Consider the following 26235-nt stretch of genomic DNA (forward strand, 5'->3'; position numbering starts at 1 on the left):
CCCACACGCTGCTGTCCCCAGTGCCAGAGGCTTCATCACACCCAGCAAAGCTCCCAAACTTCTTCTGCCAGACCCAGTGGTACGGACATCGTCAGTGCACATCAGCATCTTCCGAGGATGATGGAAAGGGCAGAGCTTTCTTACTTGGCAAGCAGTCAGAGCATCATCCCGGGATGCAGCAGACATTGGTTCAAGTGCCTAAGGGGTATGTTTATTCTGTGCAGCATAAACAAACCAGCCTGGGAAGCAGCATGCTGCGCAGAAATGCCTTGAGTCACTTTGTGGAGATAAATACTAAGTTTATGCTTTCCCAGATCCGGGTCTGTCTTCCCATATACGGCCCACGATCAGTGCTGCCTCGGCTTTGCTTCAGCGGCTGGGAGGCATGGGGATTCAGCCCTCCGCACGGGTTTCAGGGGCTGCCGGTGAGTCTCAGGGCCATGCGTGGGGATCCATGCCATGCAGGGGGATCTATGCCATGCATGGGGATCTGTGCCATGCAGGGGAATTCCTGCCATGTAGGGGGATCTAAGCCATGCATGGGAATCTGTGCCATGCATGGGGATCTATGCCATGCATGGGGATCTATGCCATACACGGGGACCCATGCCCTCCAGGCTGGCAGGTTGGGGTCCACCCCAGCCCCACAAACCAGAGAGCCGGGTCCCCTGCTGGACCAAGAGGAGCAACCGCCTTCATCTGCTTTCTGTAGCGGCGGCGCGATGCGCACAGCCGCCTGCCAAGGGTTTTAGCAGATGTGTCCTGCAGGAAGGCCGGGAGTCCTTGGACCGGGTGACCGCCAGAGTCCCTGGGGGTTTGGGTGGGGAAACGGGGGGGAGGAGAGGTTTAAGGGTCATACAAAGGGACAAGGCGGGTGTATGCGTGGGGACGCGGTGGGTGGTTTTGTGGGTACACGGTGGACTTGTGGCCGTGGGAGGGCAGTACCCGAGGGAGGAAGGAGGGGAGCGCCTGCGTGACGGCCCCGCGGGGGAAGCCAGGAAGAGGACGTGCCGGGCCGCGGCCGCCCCGGCCCCGGGGCAGCGCCTGCCCGCCCGGCGGGGGCACCACCGAGCTGCCTGGGCCGACGGAGCCGTTGCGCGCCGGCGCTAGGACCCGGCAGAGCCCCACCAGCGGGCGAGGGGCGCGCGGAGCTACCCGTGATGAGCGGCCGAGCCAATGAGCGCGGCGCCCCTGCCCGGTTCATTTACATTCCGGCGCGACGCATCCAATGAGTGCGCGGGCTCCCGGCCGCGCTGCGCTCCCAGCGGCCCCGCCCGGGCGGCCGCGGCTCATTCGGAGAATGGCCGCAGCCACGGCGTGCGGCTCCCCGCCTCCCCGCGAGCAGCCGCCGCCGCGGAAGCGGGGGGACTCCCGGCGGCGGCAGGCCGCCCTCTTCTTCCTCAACAACATCTCCCTGGACGGCCGCCCGCCTTGCCCGCCCACCGAGAAGCCGCCGCCGCCCGCCGGCCCGGGCGAGGGGGAGGAAGCGGCGGCGGCGGAGCCGGCCGGAGCCCCCTCGCTGCTGCTGTCCCCGCCGCCCGCCTTCCAGCCGCCGCCCGCCCCGCTGCCGCCCGGCGCGTCCCCGCTGGCCGCCGCCGCCGGAGCCAAGGGGGAGGCGGACCCCCCCCGCGGGGGCATCTTCTTGCCGCAGCTGCTGCTGGGCGGCCCGCTCTGCCCGCCGCCCCCCGCGCCGCCCGCCCTGCCGGGGATGCTGGCGGCCGCCAAGCCGGGCGCCCCGGGGCTGCTCAGCCCCACGCAGAGCGCGGCGGGCGGCGGCTTCGCGCTGGAGGCGCAGCGGCAGAGGTGAGTGAGGGGACGGGGCGCGCCGGGCCCGCCCGCCCCCCCCCCCCGCCCGCCCGCCGGGCCGCCCTGACCCCGCGGGGCGTGGGAAGCGGCGGGACCCCCCGCGGGCCTTGGGAAGAGCCCGACTTTCCCAGGGCTCCCGGCCGGCCGCTCCGGGGGGGGGAGGGGGGAGCGGAGCATGGGAAGCGGCCTCCCCCCGGGGCGAGCGGTCGTGGGAGGGGGCAGGGGCCGTGCTGCCGCCGGCCCCGGGGGGGGTCCCTACCCCGGGGCAGCCCCGGCGGGGGCGCGGCCGGGCAGCGCTGCCCGCTCGGGAGTGTGCGGCTCGGCCCCGGGGATGCGCGGCGCGCCCCGGCGTGCGAGAGTGCCGGGGTGGTGCGGAGCTGGGCGCTCGCCGGGGCTGCGGGACCCTGCACCCTGCCTCCCGCTTCTCGCTAGCGCCGTTTGCTGCCTCCAGAACAGCCGCGGAGCCCTTGCTGGGTCGGGCTCTGCCCCGCGCCGGGCGCTTGGAGCCGGCCCCGGGGAGGATGCGCTGCCCTTCACCGCGGCGGTGCCGCAGCCGTGCCATCGGCCTGACAGCGTTGGTTTTTCTAGGCGGCTGGAAGGCGGGCTCTTGCTCGCATCCTGAGGATCCGAGCTCTGAGGAATGCTTTTCAGGCCGTTTCTTGCATAAACAGCTTTGTAAAGTGAGCTGGCCCTGGGAGCCCGCAGGTAGGCAGGGCAGTATCAAAGGCTTGAAGTCTCCGTGGTCTTTATAGCGGCTTCCAGAGCTTTGTTAGCCAGCTGAAATAGAGATGTTGTCTGGGCTTGAAAGCTGGGGAGCTTTGCTAACGCACTTGCTGGGTGTTCCCTTGCAGTGTGTATCCTGCGATGGAGGTGTCCCATACCCTCTGGAAGATTTAAATCAGGAAATGTAAAGAGCAGTAGCAGTTTGTAAGTGTGGGAGTCTCTTGTATGTCATCCTTTCTGGGTTTTTTTCCAAGAAGGAAAAAAACTTGGAACTGTCATTTACCACCCGTTGCTTTTCTTCTTGAAATGGAAAAGACCTTTCTTTCCTTGCTTCTTGGAGAAGTTGAAGCCTGGCATGCTAGCTGGGTGCCCGGTGAGCAGAGATCACGCTGTCATACGCCACTGTCAAGCAGGGGAGCCTGGAGTGCGGCTGTGGCACAACTCCTTCCCACCGCTCCGGGCCACAAAAGCCAGCACACTATTTGCTGTGCAATTTCATTTCATTACTTTCATGTTGTAGGTAAAGCTCTTGAGGGCAGGTTTTGCATCAAGAGCTTTACACACAGAGTTACCTTTGTGGGTGTGCTGTTCGGTGTGTCTGTGCGTACCGAGCTCCAGGCTGAGTTTGCATAAATTACTTGATCCTTCCTTTTCACATGCCAAGTTGATAGGACACTAAGAAAATATTCCTAGGATCTTCTCATTAGATGTCCTTTCTGCCTCCTTCCTTGGCATCTGATTTTAGATGGTTATGTTCCACTACAGTAATTCTAATCAATCCACCTGGAAAGAATGATAAATCACAAATAAAAGGTAGAGGAAAATGCGAGGAGGTAATCGAGGGAATGAAAGGGCTTCTGTCTGAGTAACAACAAAAAGGCTGTGATTTTTTTCAGCTTGGAAGAAATGGCTGAAAGGGTGATTGTGTTGCGTTAATCATTTTGTGTACTACTTACGAGGGTGATCTGGAGTGAGAGTTCATCTATTTTTTGCCTTTAAAGAAGAAAAGAGTGAGTGGAGAACATCCACTGAAACTATCGGGCCGAAGATCCGCATCTTTACATGGAGACACATGTCTTTTGTCAGAAGGACAGTTTAGCGCTGGCTCTGGGGGTGTTAGGGCCCACGTATCTCCTTCCAGTCATGCTGGGCACAGGAGGGGGTGAGATGGACCGTCCTTCTGGAATTAATTTCACCTGTTACTTTCAGAGTGAGGGACCTGGAGCACTTTGTATTTTCGCTGGATAGTTCCATGGTTTGCTCAGACAGAGCATCCTCTTGTTACAAATACATGAGGAGTGATTCAGGGACTCTTTTTTTCCTGCAGGACAGCGGTGGTTGTGCTGCTTCCCCTTCTGTGTTAGGTGAGCTGTTGGCAAGGTAAGGTTCAGAAATGAACGAACAATGACAACATAGGTTTCCTTTTAATGGGACTCTGGAATCTGTATATTGTTTTGCCATAGAGTTATGTTGCTACCCTGGGTAGCATAACTGCGTGCATCATACAAATATACAGGCTTGTGAAGCCAGCAGAGGAAAGGAGGCGGTGGAATCTGCACCACGACCCTGGACATCTAATCTTTGGTGCCCACTTAAGGCAGCTGCTCTCCTCGGAGTCCTTTTTTAGTCACTGTCGAGAGCTGCTTTGAGTTGCCCTTGGTGGAGCCTCCCCGAAATGCACCAGGAGCACAGGCTGAAGGGTCTCCAGATCGGCTTTGTCCGTGTTCGCTGACCAGTGCCGCTGCGGTCCTGTGCCGTGCCTGGGGGTTTCATCGCGCTGGGGCTTGCCCCATCCTTGGAGATCACTTTATCTACAACTGGCAGTTTCACTGGGCAGAGTTTTATTACAAAACTTGATCTTGTTTGACTTGATTGAGAAGTTGCAAGAAGCTGATGAGACCAGCGTAGCTCAGGGCAGGTTGTGGCGGCACCTCTGCTAAAGCTGGTGATTTATTAGCAGGTCTTCAGTACAGCCCTAGGAATGAGTGACCGGGTCAGCTGATGGAATGTGGAGTTTGCTGGAGTTGCTCGGTAGCTGTCAGGTCCTTTAGGATGGAAACTTAAGCAGCGCACGCTCCCTCGGAGGCACCGTTCAGTCTGGATGCTTGGTTTCATTGTGCTGCCTGCTGAGCATGATAAACTTAATGACTTTAACCTTCCACTTTTGTTTTTCTAAGGAATCTTCTGTTTACAGGATCCTAAATTACAATGCTGTGTTATACTAGCTTGCTTAATCTGCTTGCCATCCCTCCTGCCTTCTCCTTTTCCATCTTTCTCTGTTCTTTTGTTCTTTCAAAGAACAAGCCTCACAGAAAGCAGTGGCAGGATGCAGCAAACAGCAAACAAATCAGCATTCACAGATACTTTTTTTTTTAAATGAATTTCTGCAGCTGGGTCTGAAACTGGCAGAGCTTTCTGGGGAAACACAGATAACAGAGGGCCCTGAAAATAGCCAGGTTATGAAAGCATGAAGAACGGGAACAGCAACCCTGAATGTCAGTGTTTGTTTTGCTTCTGAGGGTTCGGTCTAATTTAATGTAAAGCAGCTGGTTTTGCCATCTACTTGCTGCATTTTTTCTGGGCCTAAGAATAAATACAGAAATTTAATTATTTGCAACTGATGCTTTAATGTCCTTGGTGTTTAGCGGTCAGGGAGCCGAACTGAATGTTCGCGGTTGCTGATGAATCAGAAATGACTGAGCTAATTTAGGTAAATTTAAAGGTGGGAGTTCAAACAGCAGTTGATAACAGCAGCCCTTCGGACCAACTCTACTTTAAAGTGTTAATTGGATGCTGGATTGTTGCCATAGGTGTGATCAAATTAGTTCTTTGGCTGGAAGGGCAGAAATACTTAGTCAGGCTTTTATGCTTATGATGGAAAAAACCCCCAAAAAACCCCAAACCACCAACTCTGCTAATAAACAGATTTTGTTAAGATGTATGAAATATAATGCTTAAAAGTCTTAGTTTTGATTTTGAGCCTTATTTGTAATAACCTGAGCACTCATGGTGCTTTTCAGGAAGCAGCAAGATCTGTCAGGGCTGGCAAGCTTTGACCTTTCAGGGGTGAGCAGCAGACTGGGGTGTGCTGCTTGGGGCTGAAAATGAACATGTGCTAAACCTGAACTTTATTAAAAAATCAACTGAAAGATTAAGGCTGCAGTTTCCTCCTTGGCAAGCACAGTTTGTTTCGGCAGCTTTCTCTCATCTTTGCAACTGCAGGTGAATTGCATGTGTCCAATATTAAATGCTTATAATTGATAGCTGCCTGTAGTATTTGTTATCTAACCTTCCCAGCCAGGTATATTAATCAGAAGCAGTAAATTGGGTGCCTGGCAGGAAACTCGGAGATTAGAAAATCCAGGTACTTGTATCCTGTGAATGGGTCAGGGTCAGGCAGTCCTAGACACTTCTAACACTGAGATTATTTGACTTTTTGATTTAAAAGAGTCCAGAGGCTTTTAAAGTAACTTTGCTCTCAGGCAGGAGTAGTCTGTACAGAAACTGTACTCACAGCTGATTTTATCTGTGGACAGATTGTGTAGCTTTTCAAAGGAATGGCGCAGGAGCCCTGGCAGCGGCGTCTGAGATGCTATGGAAAATGGGATGCTCTGGAAGCGCTGTTGCCACCTTTCTTTTTCCTTCCTGCCAGCATGAGGGTGGTTAGAATGTGTCTTACTTCAAGTCAGCAAGTCATCAGTTGAGAGGGGAATATGGTACCAAATTATATGTAAAAAGCTGGATGGCTTAACTTCGGGGAGGAGTTGGTGGGGCCCCCTTTTAGACCTCCAGTAAGCAAGTCCTGTAGGAGTGTTACAGCTGGAGCTTCCTTATCCCGGCGCTCCTCCGCTGTGGACTTGAATGTGCTGCCAGAACCTTACACAGCAGTACAGCATTCATGGCTCTTTTCTAATATTTCACTTGTGAGATTTGCTTTACAAGCTTCGAGTTAGAAAAAATAATGCAAGCTTTATTGAACCATTATTTTCAAATGTAACCCTTGACTCTGAAGACTGCAGGATCTTGGTGTACTGACTTAATATGTTGTTTCTTTGATTCACAGTCTAAAATAATTAGCTCCTCTCTCCTCCTTGCCTTCCCCCAGATCTCGGTTGGTGAACAAGTGCCTCCTCCTCAGTCTGAGCACTCGGAGCTCCCAGAGCTCATGCTGAGCAGCAGCTGGGTGCTGTGGGTGTCAGTGAAAAGGATGTGTTTAGGTCGCTGGTGCTCCTTAACATGACTTCGCTTAGTCCTGAAATCCTTGATAATTGCGAAGATGTGGGCTGCTCAAACTTGTATCTGCTTTGCCAGCCGGCTGACGGCCACCTAGCCTGGCTGTGGATGAAGCTTCTTCATCGGGGCTGCTGTGTGCTCTCAGCACAGCGACTAAACCGGTTCAGGAGAGTTGCTAGTGGTGGTTCTTAGTTTTTTGCCATTTACTATCAACTGTGGGATGAGGCAGGGAGGGAAGGACCTCTGCTTTTTGTTTTAAAGAACAGTCCTGAACTACAGATGAGCTCTTCTGCTCTGGGTGTGGGTGTAGTTTGATTGCTTTGGAACAGGGGAAAGGTGGAGGGGAGGGGAAGTGACTTTCCCAATATTATCTTAATTTTTTTTTTCCTGCAGTATATGTTTTTTCATTATATTAAATCTTGGGAATCTGGAAGACTTGACTTCAGCTGTCCTGTGTTCCTCCTTTTTTTCCATCTGTCAACCAGTTCAAGCTGTGAGGCTGTCAGGCTGAGTGGGCTTGAAGATGCTTTTGAGCCTTCTTTTGAAGATTGCTCTGAAGTCTTCTGGCTCTGTAGTTCGAGTTTTAAAATGCACAGTTTGATGTGCGCACAAGCGTAATGAAATTTGGATTCTTTGACGAACACGAGGTATGGTTGATAAAGCAGGTGACTGCAGATGGAGGGTGCTCAGCTAAAGCTGTTCTGTGTCCTGATTTCAGCTGGGACAGAGTTAATTTTCTTTCCTGTAGCTGGTACAAGGCTGTATTTTGGATTTGGTGTGAGAATAATGTTGATAACACACTGATGTTTTAGTTGTTGCTACGTAATGATGATATTAAGTCAAGGGCTTTGCAGTTTCTCAGGCCCTGCCAGCGAGAGGGCTGGAGGGGCACAAGAAATTGGGAGGGGACATAGCTGGGACAGCTGACCTGAACTGTCCAAAGGGATATTCCATCCCATGGGACGTCATGCTCAGTATATAAACTGCGGGAAGGAGGAGGAAGGCAGGGACATTTGGAGCGATGGCGTTTGTCTTCCCAAGTAACCACCAAGCGCGCTGGGGCCCTGCTGCCCTGGGGATGGCTGAGCACCTGCCTGCCCGTGGGAAGTGGTGAATGAATTCCTTGTTTTGCTTTGCTTGTGCACTGCTTTTGCTTTAGCTATTCAGCTGTCTTTATCTCAACCCACAAGTTTTTCTCACTCTTACCCTTCCAGGTCTCTCCTCCATCTCACTGGAGGGAGTGAGCGCTGCGTGGTGCTGAGCTGCCGCTGGGGTTAAGCCACGATGCTGTGTCATGCTGGCTCTTCAAATGCAGAGCTTTAAACTTCAAACCTTTGGTTTATAGCTGTTGTGTATATAACTTACTGTAAATTAAGTACAGTTTAATCTCTGGAAAAAAGTGTTAAATGAAGAACCTTAAACTGGTCTTATAAGTGCAAGCAAAGCGTTTAATGAGGGAGCCCCTGATTCACAAGACCTACTGAGTCTTCGAAACAAAAAGCTGGCTGCCAGCTGACCCTGATCCCGGCAGCCCTTCCCAAGGGAGCTCTGGACACCCTGACCCTGTGCAGCCACCTTCCCCAGGGAATGCTCCTTTTGTGCCAGGGGTACCCAAGCTCAGCATTGCCTGCAGCCTGCCTCGGAGCTGGGTAGCCGTTTTGTTTGCTAGCCAGCCACAGCATGGGCTGAACTGCTGCCGGTCAAAGCCTCTTGCTCGACAGCATGGGCACATTTACACTTGCTCTGTTGTGGCTGCTGCAATTCAAGCATAGAATTTTGCCCTGGTGTGAGGCTACAACTTCTTGATTGTGGGTTGGAGGGGATGACTGATGGTGCAGTGGGAAGAGCCAAGTGCCCATAAAAACACTGGGAGACCTCTCTAAATTTTCTTTGACTGGGTTTCTTCCAGTCACCTGTTTTGAATTTTCTTCTCCTTCCCAGTTAAAAGCTTCTTTCTTTTTTTTTTTTTTTTTTTTTTTTTTCCCCTACTTGAGAGTTTTATTGTGCTGAAGGCTTTTACTTTCACAAGGCACATGATGAAATGACAGCATCGTCTCTCAGGGAGGTGCCTGAATATTTTTAGCATAATGCCCACAGTGTCATGAAGGACACAATTTACATTTCACTTGCCTGTTTTGGTCAGCAGTTCAGTGCTTAGTGAGCAGAGCACAGAGGCTGGTGAGCTAGGAACACCTCCAGAAACTGGTAGAAGTACGGAGGAATACAGTTACTGGTTGGTCCTGGCCAGCACGTCCAGTTTGCTTTGTGAGAAGCAGCAGGGATTTTAGGAGTGGAGTTCAGAAATGGGCTCTGGGCACAGCAAACCTTAATCTGGTTTGGTGGTTCTGGTGCAGCAGATGGCTTTCATGGCGCTTACTGGAAGGCACTGTTTTATCCTTGGATTGTCTAAACACCCTTAGCATCAAAATGATGTGATTTATGAAATGCGGCGAACACAAAGCTTGTTTCCTAGTAGCATTAGCTCTTAATCATATGTGGTAGTGAATCAGCAGTGAAGTAGCAGCCGCTGTGAAGAGTATCTTAACTTCCCTTGTTTGTATTTAAAACTCTCCAGGCTTAGTGAGCTTCCCGCTTACTCTGCCTCCACCTCCGTTCAAATTACACTTCGTTTCTGTTCCTTCTCGCCTGTCCCGTGGGCTGCGTGACGCATTCTTTCCCTTGAGCGTGGCTTTGCTGGTGTTTGAGGAGTGCGGGGTTTTCTCCTGGCATTTGGGACCCGCAGGAGAGCCCCTGGTGCCCTGTCAGCTTTGCAAACAAACCCTCAATAAGAACAGAAAGGTGAAGGAATTAGACCCTCTCCCTTGTCCTGAGGTTTCAGAGGGACCTGCTCTGAAGCATAATTGTACTTTGCAAGCTCATGTTGGGTTTACTCTTTAAAATGAAGATTACTGGAGGAATAACTTAAATTAGCCTGACTGTGAGGCTTGTGTTTATTGTCTGGCAGTCTGATAGTTAAATAAATGTCAGAACAAGCTCCTGGGGCAGTGGTCTGCAGTCCAAAATGCACGTTTGTGGTGCCATAAAACAGTGAGTAGCTGACTTTGCAAAGGAGTGCTTGGGTGTATGATTCCTGGCGGCTCTGCAGGGTGTCTTCTCTGCTGCTGCCTCTCACTGAACATCAGAGCTGAAACTGTTTAGCCATGAAAATGGTGCTGGGCACATCGTGGCATAGTCTTCATTAAAGTAATTTGTTTTGCCAAATATGTGGTTTTGATAGTGATGCATTAGATACATGGTCTCTGACTACTTTTGGCTTTAATTACTGAAAACTTGTTGCTGCTGGTGAGCTGTACTCAATCTGCTTGTGAGTAGGAAACTCATTAATGTAAGCGCTGAGGGTGGTAAGGCAGGGGGCACTGACATGAGGGCAGTGATGCTCACGCTTGTACACTCTGGAATGCAAGCCTGAAAACGGGGAATGCCTCCTGAGCTGCGTAAGTAATGGCAGTTGTGAAAAAGTCAGATTAAAAACTGGAACTGGTTTTCTTAATCCCTTGGTGCCAGTATTTTACCTAGTCAAACCAAAGACACAGTTCATATCTGGTGGTTGGCTTGCCTGTAAGGAAGGAAAATGATGCAGCTTAATCTTTAAGGTATGTCTTGATAAAACAAATCTGACAGGTATGCCTTCCTATCAAAAACAGTATTTGAGATCTGGATTTCTTTTGTAAATTGCCTTTGACAGTTGTTACTAAGCTAGTGCTTCCAAAAACCAATAAATGTTTTTTTTGTCCTTGTTATATTAATAACTTGGTCCCTTGACAGCTGTGATGATACTGAGATCTGTGAAGAACCTTACAAAGGGACATCCATATTAAAATAAAACTCTTTCAAGTGAGAAATAGGAAACCAGATTCTATTAGCCCCTAATTTTAAACAGTAATTAAAAATCCTTGCCCGCCCCCATTCCTCCCATCTATTGGCAGTACGGGTGGCTAAAGAGCCTCAGAGGATAGAAGCCTTGCCACTAATTTTAGCCCAGTGCCTGGGGCTGTGTGCCTGGGTGGCTGTGTGGCAGCATCCTTCCCCCAGCAGAAGGGTGATGCATGGATGCAACTCCATTTGCAACAAATTTGCCCTGCCGGTCCCTTTGGCTGGAGGAGGCCTCAAGTCCTGTTCCTGCCTGGCTTTTGTAGCATCTTTGAACGCTCGTGTTGCCGGGCTTGGTGGTCCTGGAAGTGCTGAGGATAAGAAGTCACAGCAGAAGGTGAACTCAAGGTGCTGTGTTGGTGGAAGCAGCTGAATGCTGACTGCACTGTGACTGTGTGACTGGCTCGGTGCAAACCTGTCCCTGTGAGAGGTGGGGGTTAATTGGGATGAGGGGAGAATACCAGTAATGTCTGATTTAACCCTTCAGGAAGGAGCGAGACCAGCTGGTCTGTTCACCTGCTGTGGCAGAAATGCAGGAACCAAAAGGACAAAACAAACTTCAAAATGGCCAAATGGCAGCTGCACGCAGCAGCTTAAGTAAGATCATTGACTGCTGCAAGGCCCAATATTAGGGGTTAAAATAAGATTCATGAGGGCTGTTTGTTTCCGAGCCTGGGAGTGCTGAGCAGGGGCACGGGTGCCCAGAGGGCTGCCCCACTGTCCCTTAGGGGACACAGCGGCTCAGGAGCAGGTGTGGAAGAGGCTTGCCTGTGCCTGAAGCCATGCCTGATATTACAGCAGTAGTACCTCTTTTGCATTCAACTTGTTCAACTATAATGTCTACTAAAGAATGGTTACCTTGGACACTTCCAACTACAGCAGCATCCTGAAGCTTTACCCCTGTCCCCTTGGGTGTCTGCAGGTGGGAAGGTGGAAAATCCTCCTGGCCAGCCATTGGAAAGGTTGCTGCTCTTTAATCTGGAGCTGTGACTTAACCAGCTTTTTCCTTTCAATTCCTAAGACGGGACATGTAGGGATTACCAGTGCTATACATAGACTGCTCTTGGCTGTGTCCTGTTTTGCTGGGAACACTTAAGAGCTGTGTCAACCTCGGGGCTGGGGATCCCACGTGCTGCCTGCCTGTTCACCCTCTGCAGAGGGTTTCTCTGCCAGCGCTCGGAGGGACAGTGGCAGGACCGCAGAGGACAGCTCTGTAGCTGGATGTGCTCAGGAGCTGGGTTTCCTCAGTGGGAAGGCCGTCAGAAAGGATAAATGTGTGTGCTGGCTGCTGCTTCCCAGGTGGGAGTCAAAATGCAGCTCTGAACGTAATTTGTTGCGTTTTTATCTAAATACAAGATTTTTCTGTGGGCCTTTAAGTGCATGTTTAGCTCATTGGGGATTCGGCAGCGGTGTTGGATTGTGTGTGTCCATGTGTGCTCGTGGAGATAACAAGCCAAGGCGTAATCCAGAATTCTTCTGTTTGATAGCCCCTTATCTCTGAGCATGTGCTGCGTGGTTTTCTCTCTTGCTGGGTCCCCTCAGAGGTGCTGGTTGTGTAAACACAGTTGCTGTTTTAAATGTTTAAGTTTGGGGAGGGTCCTGCTTTATTGGCTCCTGAAATGGGGGGGGGGAAGCACCCAAAAGTGAGCTCCCGGCCAAGGACATAAAGCAGGCAAACCCGCTCTGTAGCTTGTCAAGGAAATGGCTGGTGGTGGCACACAGGCATGTTTGAACTTTTGTTAGGATACTGGTGAAATTACATCCTGCTCCATAGAACTCATTAACATTTTAATATTGGATACTCTGATTTCTTATTGTCAGGTAGCATGTCCGTAAGGGTGTGTGTAAGGTACCTTGCAGTGCGCTTACAGATGTTGGTACTCTGGTTTAGTATTTAGGCTGCATTTGGAAACAAATGTTGTGTGTAAACTACTTAAAATCCTTTGCATTCCAGTGGATCAGAGCAGGAGCAAGAGGTGTTATCCTCAGTGAAGCTGATTAGCACAGGATATGTGACTTGGCATTTTTTCACCAGAGCTAGCAGCCGCTGGAGCAATGCTGTGTAGCCTGTTGTTGAAGCATGGATTGGCTGCGCTCAAACTAAAGCAAGTGAGTGTGTGAATATATATATATATTTATATGTATATAAAAAATAAGTGGAGACTGCTCAGTGTTAAATCTTGTAGCATACTCCCAAGTACTGCACTACCTAATAAAGTTCTGTATGTTAGTAGTAGTAATGCTGTAAAAAGTTGGCTTGAGCCTACAAGCTGTTGCAGGCACTCTGACTGGGTTAGTGAGACCTTTTTACATACACCCTGTTTTGAGATTTGAGGGGTAGCATCTTGCTTAGCAACTGGGATTCCTCCAAGGTGACAGCTTCACTTGAGGACCGAAAATATTTACAAGCATAGCTAAAAATGAAGTTTCCTGTTGGCAGAGTGGGGATGAGTCATTGTGGTTTTGAGTCAAGGGGCAGGATCTTCCCTTCGCAGCAGCAGGTTGTTGCTTCCAGATACGTACGTAGAGCAGCCAGTTCGGGTGTTTGTCGCTTGTGTTCCCGTTACTGAGAAAAGGCGGTGGTGTCCAGAAGGTGTAATGCTCTGGGTGGCTCTTCACCACGGAGACACTGCCTTGATGCTGCGGGCAGTTGCATCCACAGCACCGTGGCATTACTAGTGAGGGTCTAACTGTGTCTCTCCCAATCTGTCCAGTTACTTACACCAGTGTTCTCTTACAGTTCTCTTATGTGGTTTCTTTGTACCAGTGCCTGTTTTCCCGTTGCTCCCCACACGTGGTGTCTTTCTGTCTGCATCCAGCTAGGTTTCCCCCAGGAGGGGAGGAAGACTGGGGGTGTCCCACATCCTGATGATCCTGCAGGGAACACCTGTGTTCATGGAGGTTTGAGATTCAGCTCCACGTTTCACGAAGGGTTTTATTTTACAAAGGGTTTTTTATTACAGGTTGGATGCTAGAATAGACAAAAGAACCATGTGTATATGAAAGCGTTAAATGTTCCTGTGCAGTTCTCGTTGAAAAGAAAAAAAAATAAAATTTAAAACTGAAATGCTGGTGAAGGGTGTTGAAGCTGTGCCAGGAATGTTCTCCAGTAGCACCCTTAATAGCGGTTGATTTGTGGGAGGCAGTCTCTAGCAATACCGAAGGTGTTAGTCCAGTGGGAGGATTTACCCCTCTTGTGTTTTCAGAACGGGAGACTAATTTTTCATCCTCCTATCTGTTTGAATTGTGGTCTCTTTTTTTCTTTTAAGAATGCCAGAAAAGCACTGCTAAGAATCTGAAGACAATTTCCTTCTAGCGGAAAAAATAAAGTTTCATGTGGGAGTATAAATTATTACAATTTCACAGAGAAAGGGCACTAATTATATTTCATTAAGGAGATTGTAACCAGACTTCGGGAAGAAGAACATTCATTAGTTTGATACTTGTTCTCTTTACATACTTGAGAATACAGAGAAAATGTTTACTTGTTTCTCGTGAACTTGTAGTGAGGAATGAGGAACTAACCGGGTGTCAGGAATATTTAAGATTGAAGTGTCGTTGTGCAAAACCTCTAGATAATCATTGGTATGTACAGCTACAGGAGTAACTTCATAGACCTTATTGCAGAGGCTTGCCTGCAGATCAGCCATTTTAAGTAACAGTTATGTCAATATATGTGGAAAAATAACCAGAACACCATCTTTTCTGAAGCGTGTTCCTGGTATAGCTTGACACAACAGAGGCAGATGCTCCTGTTGCTGATAATCTGCTTGTTGTGGAAATCTGTAATTTTCTAGCAAGTCCTGGGCGTTGACGATGCTGCCTGTAAGGGCAATGTGCCGTGCGGAGGGGAACTGCTACGTCTGGCTGGCACAGTTCTTGGCAGGCAGCTCAGGCAGTAGCTCCAAGTAGCTCGGAAGAGAAGAAATAACTTGCAAGGCGGCAGAAGAGAGGTGAAAGCACCTGGTTTGTCACTCGGCAGTTTGCATTTCTAAACACTGGGTTTAAGAAAAAGCAGGCAGATTTTGTGTGTGGAACTCTGGTGTATCTCTTCTGTAGCAACTAGTGTGGTTTGGTTTCTTACCCTGCTCAGGCTGGAGAGGAGAACCGGCAGAGTCGGTGGGATTAGCAGATTGCCCAGCTGTTTCAGAATCTTGAAGTGCTGAACTTCAAGACCAGTCTTAATCCCAAGTATCTTATTTTGATCTTTAACTTGAATCACCTGAAGCTACAAGCTTTGCTGTGTAAAAACCCTGCCATAGCTGGTAACAATTAATAAATCCCATTTTTTCTTGGCCTTGCCCCACCCTTTGCAGCCACCCAAAGTTCCATGCTTTTGCTTTGGTGTTGGATGTTTACTTCCAGGCATGAGAGCCCGAGCAGTTTGCTGATGGATGCCAAGGCTCTGATGCAGTTTAAACTCTTGAATTTTTTCCAAAAGCAGATCCCATCAAGCCAGAGGCATGCAGCTTTCCTCTGGTATGCTGCTTCCACATTGACTTGCATGGCAGCATTGTCCATTAGTTGAGTTACTATGTTGCTTTGGAAGAAAACCTTGGACTTGAATGCATGTGGCTTGTGCTAAAAATGTAGCACAATGTATGCTTAAACAAAAGCAGAAAATACGGAATCTGATAGTTGTGGTGTCAGTGTTTTGCTGGTGGCAGTTGAATCAGAGCGCATTGTTCCTATGGAAATTGCAGTCATAGTTTCACAATTCGTTTGTAAATCTCTACCAACAAAGAAAGACTTTGACAATAGTAATGTGTCTTGCTTTGGCAAGGTCTATTATTTTTTGCTTAAATGTAATATCCTATTACTGTTACACTAGGCTCACATGATTCCTACTATTATTCTCCTTGCATCTTCCATTCTAGGATTTCACATGGGTACCGAATACTCTTTGCTTCCTCTAATAACCCTCTCTATTGTTTTCTGGAGAGATCTGTCAATTTTATTGAGCTGCTGTCATAGCTGGAGACAACTGTGTTCTGGATCGAGCATACACACAGATGTTCAGTCATCATACAGATATACCATATCTGTCCATAGACTGACATAAAATTACTTATTCCTTTGTCTTGATGATACCTCTTGTAAGATTTTAAAGGAGTATTTGGAAGCTTTTTAGGTGTTTAACTTATAGGCAGGTGTTCTTATGTGTTGAAGATAGTGAATGCTTTTGTTAATAAGTTGGTGTAAATGTGTATTTCGAGGGCCCTAGAGGGGGAGACAAGTTCTTGGCCTTTTTAGGAACTTCAAATGCTTAATTAAGCAACCTTCCACAAAAAAAAATAATCAAAAAACCCTGCTATTTGTCCTAAGAACTCATAGATCTGTTGCAGTTCATAAACTCGGAGGCCATGAACTAATATTGTTCACTCTTCGTGGTGTTGTACATTTTACAGAAGGCGTTTTATCTCCCAGCGCTGCTCTCTAGACTTTTTAGAAGACATAGTGGAATATGCCAGTGTACGAAGGTACTTTTTTCAAAAGCAGCATTAACCTCAACTCGTTGCATGCAGTCCTCTCCTCCCTCCACCCTCTTCCACGCCAATATCTGGGGTCCTGCATGCTAGTGCTGCCATCTGATCATACAACTGTCATGACTTCTTTTCAGAGCACTTAACAGGTTTTGGTTTGTGTTTTTGTTTGTTTTTTTTAATTGCAGAACCAAGCATATATCTGGGTCTCCAAGACACAAAAGTTTGAAGAAGATGCACTTCATCAAGAACATGAGGCAGTATGACACCAAGAACAGCAGGTAACTTCTGGAGGACAAGGTGCCCCCTGTACTGGGGTGAAATAGGGGGTGCTCAGAAGCAGACTCCAGTTCGATGCAATTAGCCCCTTAATATCAGTGAGAATAAGGCGATGTCCTTGGGGTCTGGTTAGTTTTATGCATACTTCTGTCAAAGGAGGTAGGTGCTCACATCTGCTACAGCTGCAGCAATATTCTGATAGTTCTGCCATCCTACTGTGAGGAGGTTCAGTCATTCTCTTCTGACGCCCTCCTTGTCTCTAGCACGCAGAGAGGTCAGAGCTGAGGAGGATTTAAGGAGAATGGCTTGGCTTAGCCAAATTCTTGGCTCTGAGCAGAAGAGAAGGGGGAGGCTGCCTTCATGTTTATTATTAGTAGAGGTGTGAGACTTCATCTAAATGTAAAACACAATCTATGTCTTTTCACAAAGCTTATGTAAAAATTACATAAATATAGCTATCTATTTTTAAAGACTAGGATTGCCTTTGAGGAGCTCCCAAGGTGATGGCAGTTACTGGGTGCTGGGTTTTGCTATAGAGCTTGGTCCTAAAGACCTACAGGTCATAATGAGACCTTTGCTTTTGTGCTCCTTCCTGAAAACACAAAATCGGTAGCAGTATCTGTGATTTGCAGAGCAATATACAAAGAGTCTGTGTTCCTGTTCCATAAAAAGCTGCTTTGTAACTTCTGAATTGTAATTTGTATCCTGATCTTTTCCCATCTCCTTACAGGATAGTGTTAATCTGTGCTAAACGAACACTGTGTGTGGCTTTTTCTATCCTACCTTACGGGGAGAGTTTACGGATCAGGTGAGACATCCTTAAGTGCTTTGTGAAATGTCTGGTTTGTTGTTTGCAAAAGATCTTTTTAAGTTACTATGGTTGGTGTAAGTCTCCTGTTCTAAAGCAGGTGAACTTATTAAAACATACCATTTATGTGCAAGGACAAGAATCTGCTATCAGAGCAGTAAAATCAAACATTGCCACAATGTCAAAGTGTTTATTCAAACTCCAGGAGAAGAATAGGAGAAAGATAGACTTTGCAGGGGTTTATTCACATTTTAAAGCACTCCAGTCCTGTGAAATCCCTGAAAACAACTCTGAATAAATGATGTGATTTGTTACTGTGTAGAACTCCCTTTACTCCTAAAGTGGTCAGAAATCAACAGTCTTCGGTGCACCAAACTTCTAGTGTCGGCAAAAAAGCACACAGAGCATCAGGGAAGGGTGCTGCTGCCTTTACTTGGAAACCTTCAAGGCTTTATAGTGAAGTTAAACCTGAAGTCTAAGATGCTTTTCTGGTTTTCTACTCTAAGCCATGAATGTCACTGTTTGCAATCTAAGAAGAACAGAAACAGTTTAGACTGATTGAAACTGCTTTTTAGTGTTTGTACTACGCTTTTGTCTAGAACTCTCAATATGACCACTTACAAAAACCAAAACCTGCTAACTGGATTTCCCTGCATCTTTGCTCAGCCCCTTGTGGAGTCTAAGTTGATTCTGTGAAGGTCTGTGATCTACAAACGTACCATGGAAAATACTAATTTTATTCTAATCTACTCTGGCAAAACAATTGTGTTGTCACTTCTGTCCTGTACATAACTTATGGCCACAGGAAACGGATGTTTAGTGGTGGGAATTGTATTGTATGCAAATACACTTGCCATAAAAATAGGTGATGGGAAAATATTCTCTCATTTAATAGAAAAGCAGCAAGGTCACTAGAGCTATTTAAGTTTTCTGAGCACTGTGTCGTTCTGCTTCTAAGATGGCAATACGATTCTTCATGTGAAAGCTGCTTTTTTGCATTGGAATATAGAGGTGACAAAGCTGCATGCTGCCATCACTGAGGCAGAGTTCTGCCAGCCGCCTTAATTTTTAATTTGAGCTTGTGTGCACAGAAGTTGGAAAATTCCAATTGAAAGGCAAGTTTCTAATCCTGGAAAACCAGTAATATAAAACATGTTTGCTGTTAAATGTTTAGGGAGTAGTATGTTAGGAATGGTGTGGTTTTATGCAGAAAGACCATGTTAAAGTTTACTTTTGATAGGTGTATTGGAACAGATTTGAGTTAAAGTGAGATTATATCTGTTTGGTTAATGAGCATTTTGACATTAAGAGAGTAGTTAAAAATCAACGTTGTCTTGAGGGATTGCCCTGTTCCCACACAGGACAACTCTGATCTGGTGGTGTTGGCTGTAGCTAATGGAGGGACGTGGTGTTTACCTGGAAGCTGGGCTTGTCACATTTTATACTAGCACACTTTCTTATCTGCATTTAGTGATCTAAAAATGGAAGGACAGAAGCAGCGACATCCTTCTGGGGGAGTTTCAGTCTCCACTGAGATGGTGCTTGGCCTGGAAGGAGTAGAGCTGGGTGCTGATGGCAAGGTAAGGAAATACTTTCTCCTTTTGTGTTTTTGGTTGGGTGTTGTGTTTTAGGGTTTTTTGGTGGTTTGGGTTTTTTTTGGCGGGGTTGTTTGTCTCTCGATTTGTAATGCCAGTGAGCATTTGTAATACTACTGACCAAAGCCGGTGACAGCAGGTGGGTAAGCTGGCTACTTTCACCCCAGAACCATCTCATGCTGGGGCAAATCACTTAATTTATGCCGTGCTTTGCCATCCATAAAGTGAGAGCTGAGACTTCTCAGAGTGGTGGAAGTTTAACTGCTCAGTTTGAAACATTTGGCTGGTGACAATTCTCTTCTGAGGAAGTAGTTGAAGCCACTGATCGCTTCTGCCTCTGTTCCTGGAGAATTTATTTCACTCTGGTGTCTCAGACAACATGAGTGATGTTTTGATAGAAATATGGGCAAAATTTATACCCTAGTTTATATACTGCCAGAATTTTATTGATGTGATTCTCCCCTCCTCTTCACCATCCCACCAAATCTTCTACAGTGCTTCTACACTGTCGTTGTGGAAACAAGGCATTCCTCATCCAACTTCACCCTTTCTTCCTGTCTCACCATTTCAAGGTCCCCACTCCCAAATACAAACTCCAGGGGACTCTGAGTTGGAAAATGCTAGATGTTTGGAAATAAGCTCTTCAGTAAATTTTCCCCTGTAACTGCTACAACTTTGTCTCCTTCAAGGTTGTGTCCTATGCAAAATTCCTGTATCCGACCAATGCCCTAGTTGTTCGCAAAGCTGACAGCTATAGTGCTGTTCCCTCCTGTCGAGCTAGTGCTTCACGGAGTCTTCCTGGATCAAGATATAAACCTGTGACAGCAAAAACAATACCAGCAGGAACAGATATCGGTAAGGACAACCGCCAGCTTTGCCATCGCTTGTGTGCCTGGCAGAAAAGCATAAAAGGAATATATTTCTTTGAAATAATTGTGAATGGTGATGCGCTGCATCTGGAAGGAGACTGGTTTTAGCACAGCCTAGTAAATAAGGCTTGTTAATGAAGTATAATGATGAGCCTTAGGACTGAGACTGACACACATTCCTTAGATCCTCCATATATCTGGCCTTGTTCTGTTCATGCAATTCAAAGAGTGCAAAGCTTCTGCCTGGAAATATGAAGTTTTATATTATTCAACAAGAAACATCTGGTATACGTGGTTGCAGGTGGGCCTCCTTGCCTTCTAGCACAGTAACAATGCATAAGCCGAAGAGTTTGTGACAAGAATCCCTTCTCTTGTGTTAAAGAGCAAACCTGACAACTCTTCTGCCTGTTAGAGTATAGGCAAAAGAATTGTCTTGTGCGGTTGTTTTCTGTGCATATTTGTGGATGACAAACTTAGTTTGCACTAAAGTGGTGCTTCAGGCACATGCTGCAGAAAGAGCTTCTGTGTTGCTGGTTTGTTTGTGTTTGGGTTTTTTTTTTCCCCAATCATTCTAATACCTGACTGGTGCATTTATGAAATGCACACATGTGAGCATAGCTGCTCTGGGATCTCCCAACACTCCTGATGTTGGCTGTTTGAAAGCTTTTTTAAAGAGCAAACAGGCCATTTAAAGCTCTGTATCTTGTGGCCAAAAGTGCTTTCCTCCTTCCCTCAGGAAGTGAAGCTGGGGAAGCTGCAGAGTATGATCCAAATCTTCTGGATGATCCTCAGTGGCCCTGTGGAAAACATAAACGTGTTCTCATCTTTGCCTCTTACATGGTGAGTGACTAGCATACCTGAACAGAATGAGTGAGTGTCTTTAAGATTTTCCTATAAAGAACTTCATTGAGGAAGAAATCTTCCTCTAGGAAGAAAAGGTTGTGGCTTTTTGAGAATCGATTAGGAAAAGTACGAACAGTTGGGTTTGTACACTCAGCTTGTCAAGGACCAACCTGACATGCATCTCCATGTTGCCATTTGCTGCTTGTAACAGTTTGCTGACTGTTCTTTTAAGACTTTGTAGTTGAGATTCATCATGATCTGTTGCTTAGGACATTACAGAAATGTTAAATTGTGAATAATAAAACTCAGGCTTGCCTTTGCATTAGTGTCTTTGGAAGACTTGTTTGGCCATCAGTACTGTTTACAGAGAAATGATAAATTTTGCCTCTTGTATTTCAGACTACAGTCATAGAATATGTGAAGCCCTCAGACCTTAAAAAGGATATGAATGAAACCTTTAGAGAGAAGTTTCCTCATATCAAGTTGACATTGAGCAAAATTAGGAGGTAAGAAACAAGCACTGAATAATGAGAACATCTATGCTCTACAAGGCTGCCTTTATCTTCTACTTGTATGGAGCAAATAGTAGATCTATTAATAGTATATATGATTAAACACTAATCTCTTTTGCCAGTTGAGCTGACTGTAGGATGACAGCCCTGTACAGGAATGTTTAGGATGCTGGGAAGGGGTAACAGTTGGTTTTCATAGTTCCACCTTAAAAGGGTTTAATTTCACCAGCTGGGGTGTACTGACTTAATAGTCAATTAACAGAAGCAGCATTAGCCTTGAAACAAATACTTGTAACCTGATTGTCTGGCAGTAGTGTAGCATAGTCCCACTCTGACTGGATTGTCTTTTTAGACCCTCTGGCTATTTTCACCTTTCAATTACCAGGCTCACTGATGGCCATGGATTCTGAAAAGATTCTGGGATAAAGAAGAGTGTTAGGTCTGGGGAGTCCTTTTTGAAGGCAGGACTATGCCATACAGAATTCCTAGTCTTCCAGAAAATGCATCTGGCTGTTCATCAGTGAGACGTCTTCAGATCAGTTGTACCTTCAGAGAGCTGTAATCTTACTGGTATTACACTTGAGCTAACGCAGTTAAGGCCCTCTGAAATAGCCGGCTTAAACACAGTTCTGCTGAATCACCAGGGTTATGTGTAACTCGGCTCCAAGTGGAAGGCTGGCTCAGGCAGGGTCTGTGTTCTGCCAGTGTCCTGCATACTCCTCTTTGTAACTGTCCCAAGCAGTGTGTTTGTGCAGAGATCTTCTTGCAGGTGTAGCATGGATGGCAGCCATGAGAGGTAGCATCCACCATAAAATCTGCCTTAATGCTGAAGTGACGGGCTGGCTGCTGTGGGAAGTGTGTAAACCAGTCTGCCTTCCCCTCAGACCTGATTCTTCCACAAGGTGTGTAGTAGACAGGTCTCTGTGCAGCAGCTGCTGTGGTCCGCACAGCTTTGGTGTGGTGTTCTGTAGGTCAGGGTGGTTCAGTCTTATGATGTGAATCACAAACCAGTTTGGGAGCCCAGAAGGAATCACACAGCGATAGCCTGTGTGTCAGGGAGGCAGCTAAGCTCCTGTGTGTATGGGCAGATGAGAACTGTGCTTCCACAGTAGATGTTTTCAGCCAGGTTAAATCAGTTTGAGCATCAGCTTCAGCTTGCTGCCAGCTGGACTTCGCTCTAGGATAATAGTTACCATAGTTTTCCAGCTAGGATTCTTGCCCATATGCTCTTCTGAGTTCCCATGCTGTAGTGTTTCTAGAGCACTTCATTAAAGCCATTGTGTTTGAGAAGATGTCTTTGTGGTTTTTTTCCCCCCATTCCCAGTTTAAAGCGAGAGATGCGGAACCTGAGTGAAGAGTGCAATCTGGAGCCAGTAACTGTCTCCATGGCATATGTTTACTTTGAGAAGCTCGTTCTCCAAGGCAAACTTAACAAACAGAACCGCAAACTGTGTGCTGGTGCTTGCGTTCTGCTTGCAGCCAAGATCAGCAGTGATCTCAGGAAACATGAAGTCAAACACCTTATAGATGTAAGTACTATGAAACTTGTTTCAGTGTCGTCAAAACCTCCTCTCTAGCTCAAAGAACAAGACAAAGACTAAAGCCAAGATTTTCAACAGTGCATGCCTGCATTTAAGAGCAGCTCTTTCAGTTTTATGTATCAAGGGCTCTCGGGATTGATATTTTTTTTTTTAAATATCATTAAAACTACCTGACTGATGCAGTCTAATGTCCTACTGATCCTACAGTGAGGTTGTTTTTCCACTTACTGTTTCTTAGACACACACATGTAACTTGTGTGGGTGTCACAGCTGGGCTGATAAGCTGGTTTACTTGTCTGCTCCGTGGCAACACTTTTTGATTCTGTAGGTACTGCTCAGGCCACACACCGCTGCCTTCTGTTTTATGATGACTTAATCTAGCAGTGCATTGGTATCTTGTGGATTAACTGATTGCTTCTCCCCTTGTCCTTCTTTTTTTTTAATTTTTTATCACTATCATAGAAACTAGAAGAGAGATTCAGATTCAACAGAAGAGATCTCATTGGTTTTGAATTCACCGTCCTTGTAGCTTTGGAACTGGCTCTCTATCTTCCTGAAAACCAAGTTTTACCTCATTACAGACGGCTCACACAGCAGTCTTAACCAAAGCTATGTCCCAGCTGACAGGCAGTGGCGCTGGGGACCGCATCACTGAACACTGCAAGTGAACTTGCCACTGGCCTTTCTGTGCCGCTGTGTGCATCCTGCCATGGCTACAGCTAGTTTTGAAGTCTGTGGTGTGTTATTAAACTGTTGAGGTGTGCATTATGGACGCATATGCCAAGTCTGGGGGACAGTCTGAGAAGAGTTGTTGAACTTTGTTTTCTTTTGGACATGTAAAGCACAAATATTCACCAGTCAGCTGTCATGGCTGCTTATTATTCCTTATTTATCTATTTGGTTTTACTAAAACTGTTCTTCCCGATGAAGAATACTATGGTATTGTTATTGGGTTTTATTGTTTGTTTTTTTAAAGCCTTTATTTTATTCCTTGAAACTAAAGGAAGCATCACTTGCATTCCAGTGCACCATAAAATTCAGATGTTTCTAAGAATCTACTCACATTTTTACATTCATGAAATGCATACTTTATTTTTTTAAAGGTGTGCCTAAAACTGGCTGGTCTGGTACCAGTGCTTTTTAAGTTAGTTATGTTATTTAGTGGGAAATCCTGAATTTGTATAGCCATCTGTTCTTTACCTGCATTGGCCTTGCATATAAGGAAAACAATTCCAGTATATCTGCACTAATGACACACAGGGCATCTATTCTCTGCTATACTATAGATTGGTAAGTATTGAAATTACTCTGTTCCAATTTAGTTAACTATTAATACCTTAAGAATATACTTTTTCTTTAAATAGGAAAGATTGTTTGAAAATCTGTCATGAAGTACCACATGTTGAACAAGGTAGCTGCAGCAAAGTGATTGCCATCCTAGTTCACTCCTCAGTGGAAGATGAGTGCTTGACTAAGAGCAATTTGCTGTCAAATGTATAATTTACGACTTTTTGTTTCACTGTTCTGTAGTCTGAAATAAGCACCTTTTCAGTACGACTGTATTAGATATGGTCTTATGTGCTTTGAGCAAATACTTACGCCAGTAGAGTTACTGCTGTCAAACCAAGCCAATGACATGAAGCATGCTCAATATTTAAAATGCTACTTCTTTTTACTCTGTTCTTCCAAGCATTGCATCACTGTGATGGTCCTCATAAAAACTGGCACATCTGAACAGCCACTTAACGGCTGGTGCCCAGCAGCACTCTAATGCTTATGCAGAGGTTAAATAACTTCTCTGACCATTGGTTATTCCTTCATTTATTTATTTATTCTTTTTAATATCCAAGTTGGGAATGAACTCTCGATTATATGTGGGACCTTCTGTGATATTGGTTCTTGGGTTTATTTTCTGAAGCAATATTATGATACAAGTAACTGTGTCCATTTGCAAGGAACAAAACTGATGCTTGGCTGTTACGACTGAGAAATTTGTGATTTGTTTGGCGCCTAAATTAAATACTAGATCTCGTACTGAGGTAACGGACTTGCTATCTAATATGTAAAGTAATGTAAATTTCTGTTCCTTGTATTAAATGTTGGTCGTAGCCAAAACCAAAGCTGAATCTTTGCTTTTCAGCTGTGTTTTGTCTGAAGCTAATTTGGCTTCATTAGAATTGCAGCAAACTTTACTGGAGCCCCTTCCTCTTTAAGTAGGGCTCAAAATGTATTTTTCATATGTAATAATTACAGTGACTATCAAATCTTTTGTAACTGTGTTCAGCTGTATGTAGGTTCAAGGTATTTGTGTAAAATTTAATATGCTTGTGATTTATCTCTAACACAGAAGGACTTTCCAGTCTCCATAAGTGAGATTGTAGCTAATAAATTAAACAAGCTTGCCAGTTATCTTCCAAAAGGTTTAAGAAAAACTGCCTACTAGTTAAACTTTCTACTGAATATAACTGTCCTTGCATGCAAGAAGTAGTGATGTACTAAACATCTAGTCTATAATGAGCCTTCAAATTAGCAACCCGTGGTGAAGACAATTGAAGTGGGCCACCACTTCCTGCAGTCATTAGGGGAGGGGACAGAGGCAGAACTGAGCAAAGAAATTGCTTGTGTGGTATCTCCAGAACTAGCAAAACACTCCGGTTGGTATGAATGAAATCAGAATATGGCTGGGAACTTCTTTTTTTAGTGTATAAAGAGTTTTCTCTCTTTATATAAGTAAGAAAATTAACTTCCTGTTCTCACAGTCTAAGGAAAAAAAACAAAACACAACCAAACCCATACTTTGGTTTGCAGCACTTTGCAGTCTCTATTCAGTGGAAGTTTGGTTGCAGTGGGCATTTGGGCTGTAGTTATGTTCCCAGAATCTATGGTTTCACATCACAAAGGGCAAGCTTTTGTTTTGTTTTTCAAAAGAACAAATTAAGATAAGGAGCATTAAATTACAGAATGCTGAATGTTGTCTAAAGGTTACTCTAGATGTTGGCTTGGGAACATGCAGTGTTCTTGAGCTTAGAAGCTGGGTGTGCAGGCCAAAAACAACGCGGTGGAGCCAATGTTGCACCATCATCTCTGGTAGAGTGTGGGGCCAGGGCCATCCAGAGGTGTAGTCTGTGGCTTGTACATCAGTGTCTCCGCTGTGGTATCTGTGCAGAAAGTCCTTCTGCAGAGATATGGTAACTCATGTGTGTGTATATGTTGATTTTTCAGTTTCCGGAGTGTAGCCTGCAGTCCTGTATGGGAATACTTATCTTTTCACCTAAAAGCTGCCACCATGTGGCAAAGGACTATTATTACATTACCATTAATAAACTGAAAGTGGGACCCAAAATAATACGCGGATCTGCTGGCTTTACGTTTCCTCACAGTCCAGCTCCTCTTGCTCTGCAGGGAAAGGCTGGTTCAGGCCAAGCGGCCTAGCGCTGTGTGCCGCGTAGCGATGCTGCTGGGATGGCTCAGCACGGACAACTCTCTTGATAAGAGGCTGTACATTTTTATGTAAACAATACAGTTTTGGTTTTGTCTTACTCCATTATTTAAAAGCGTGAGTTGTAGCCTGTTCGGTTTTATTGTGGGGTTTTTTTTTTTCCACCATGAACTTGTAAAATTCAGATGCTGTGAAATAAAACCTGTTTTGGTA

At 46.1% G+C, this 26235-nt stretch overlaps 1 protein-coding gene across 2 annotated transcripts; it reads left to right on the forward strand.

Moving 5' to 3' along the window:
- Positions 1 to 1161: 1161 nt before the first annotated feature.
- CABLES2 (Cdk5 and Abl enzyme substrate 2) lies at positions 1162 to 26235 on the forward strand. 2 transcript variants are annotated; one of them, XM_055813820.1, is made up of 10 exons: positions 1162 to 1803; positions 3857 to 3909; positions 16325 to 16417; positions 17146 to 17223; positions 18695 to 18803; positions 19508 to 19673; positions 20424 to 20527; positions 20930 to 21036; positions 22367 to 22571; positions 23046 to 26235. In XM_055813820.1, the coding sequence occupies exons 1-10, from the start codon at positions 1177 to 1179 to the stop codon at positions 23184 to 23186; spliced, it is 1683 nt and encodes a 560-aa protein (XP_055669795.1). In that variant the 5' UTR covers positions 1162 to 1176; the 3' UTR covers positions 23187 to 26235. The 2 variants fall into 2 exon arrangements, with proteins under 2 accessions (XP_055669795.1, XP_055669796.1); XM_055813821.1 differs by lacking the exon at positions 3857 to 3909 and adding an exon at positions 16062 to 16133 and having other exon boundaries at positions 1301 to 1803.

The sequence above is a fragment of the Falco peregrinus genome, chromosome 9, assembly GCF_023634155.1.
Source record: "Falco peregrinus isolate bFalPer1 chromosome 9, bFalPer1.pri, whole genome shotgun sequence".
Taxonomy (NCBI): domain Eukaryota; kingdom Metazoa; phylum Chordata; class Aves; order Falconiformes; family Falconidae; genus Falco; species Falco peregrinus.

Bases quoted from the DNA above. Each gene is read 5' to 3' on its own strand.
- CABLES2 (XM_055813820.1), top strand. From the start codon at position 1,177: ATGAGCGCGGCGCCCCTGCCCGGTTCATTTACATTCCGGCGCGACGCA. The intron at 16,418-17,145 runs GTAACTTCTGGA...ATCTCCTTACAG, and splicing joins TATGACACCAAGAACAGCAG to GATAGTGTTAATCTGTGCTA. The intron at 20,528-20,929 runs GTGAGTGACTAG...CTTGTATTTCAG, and splicing joins TCATCTTTGCCTCTTACATG to ACTACAGTCATAGAATATGT.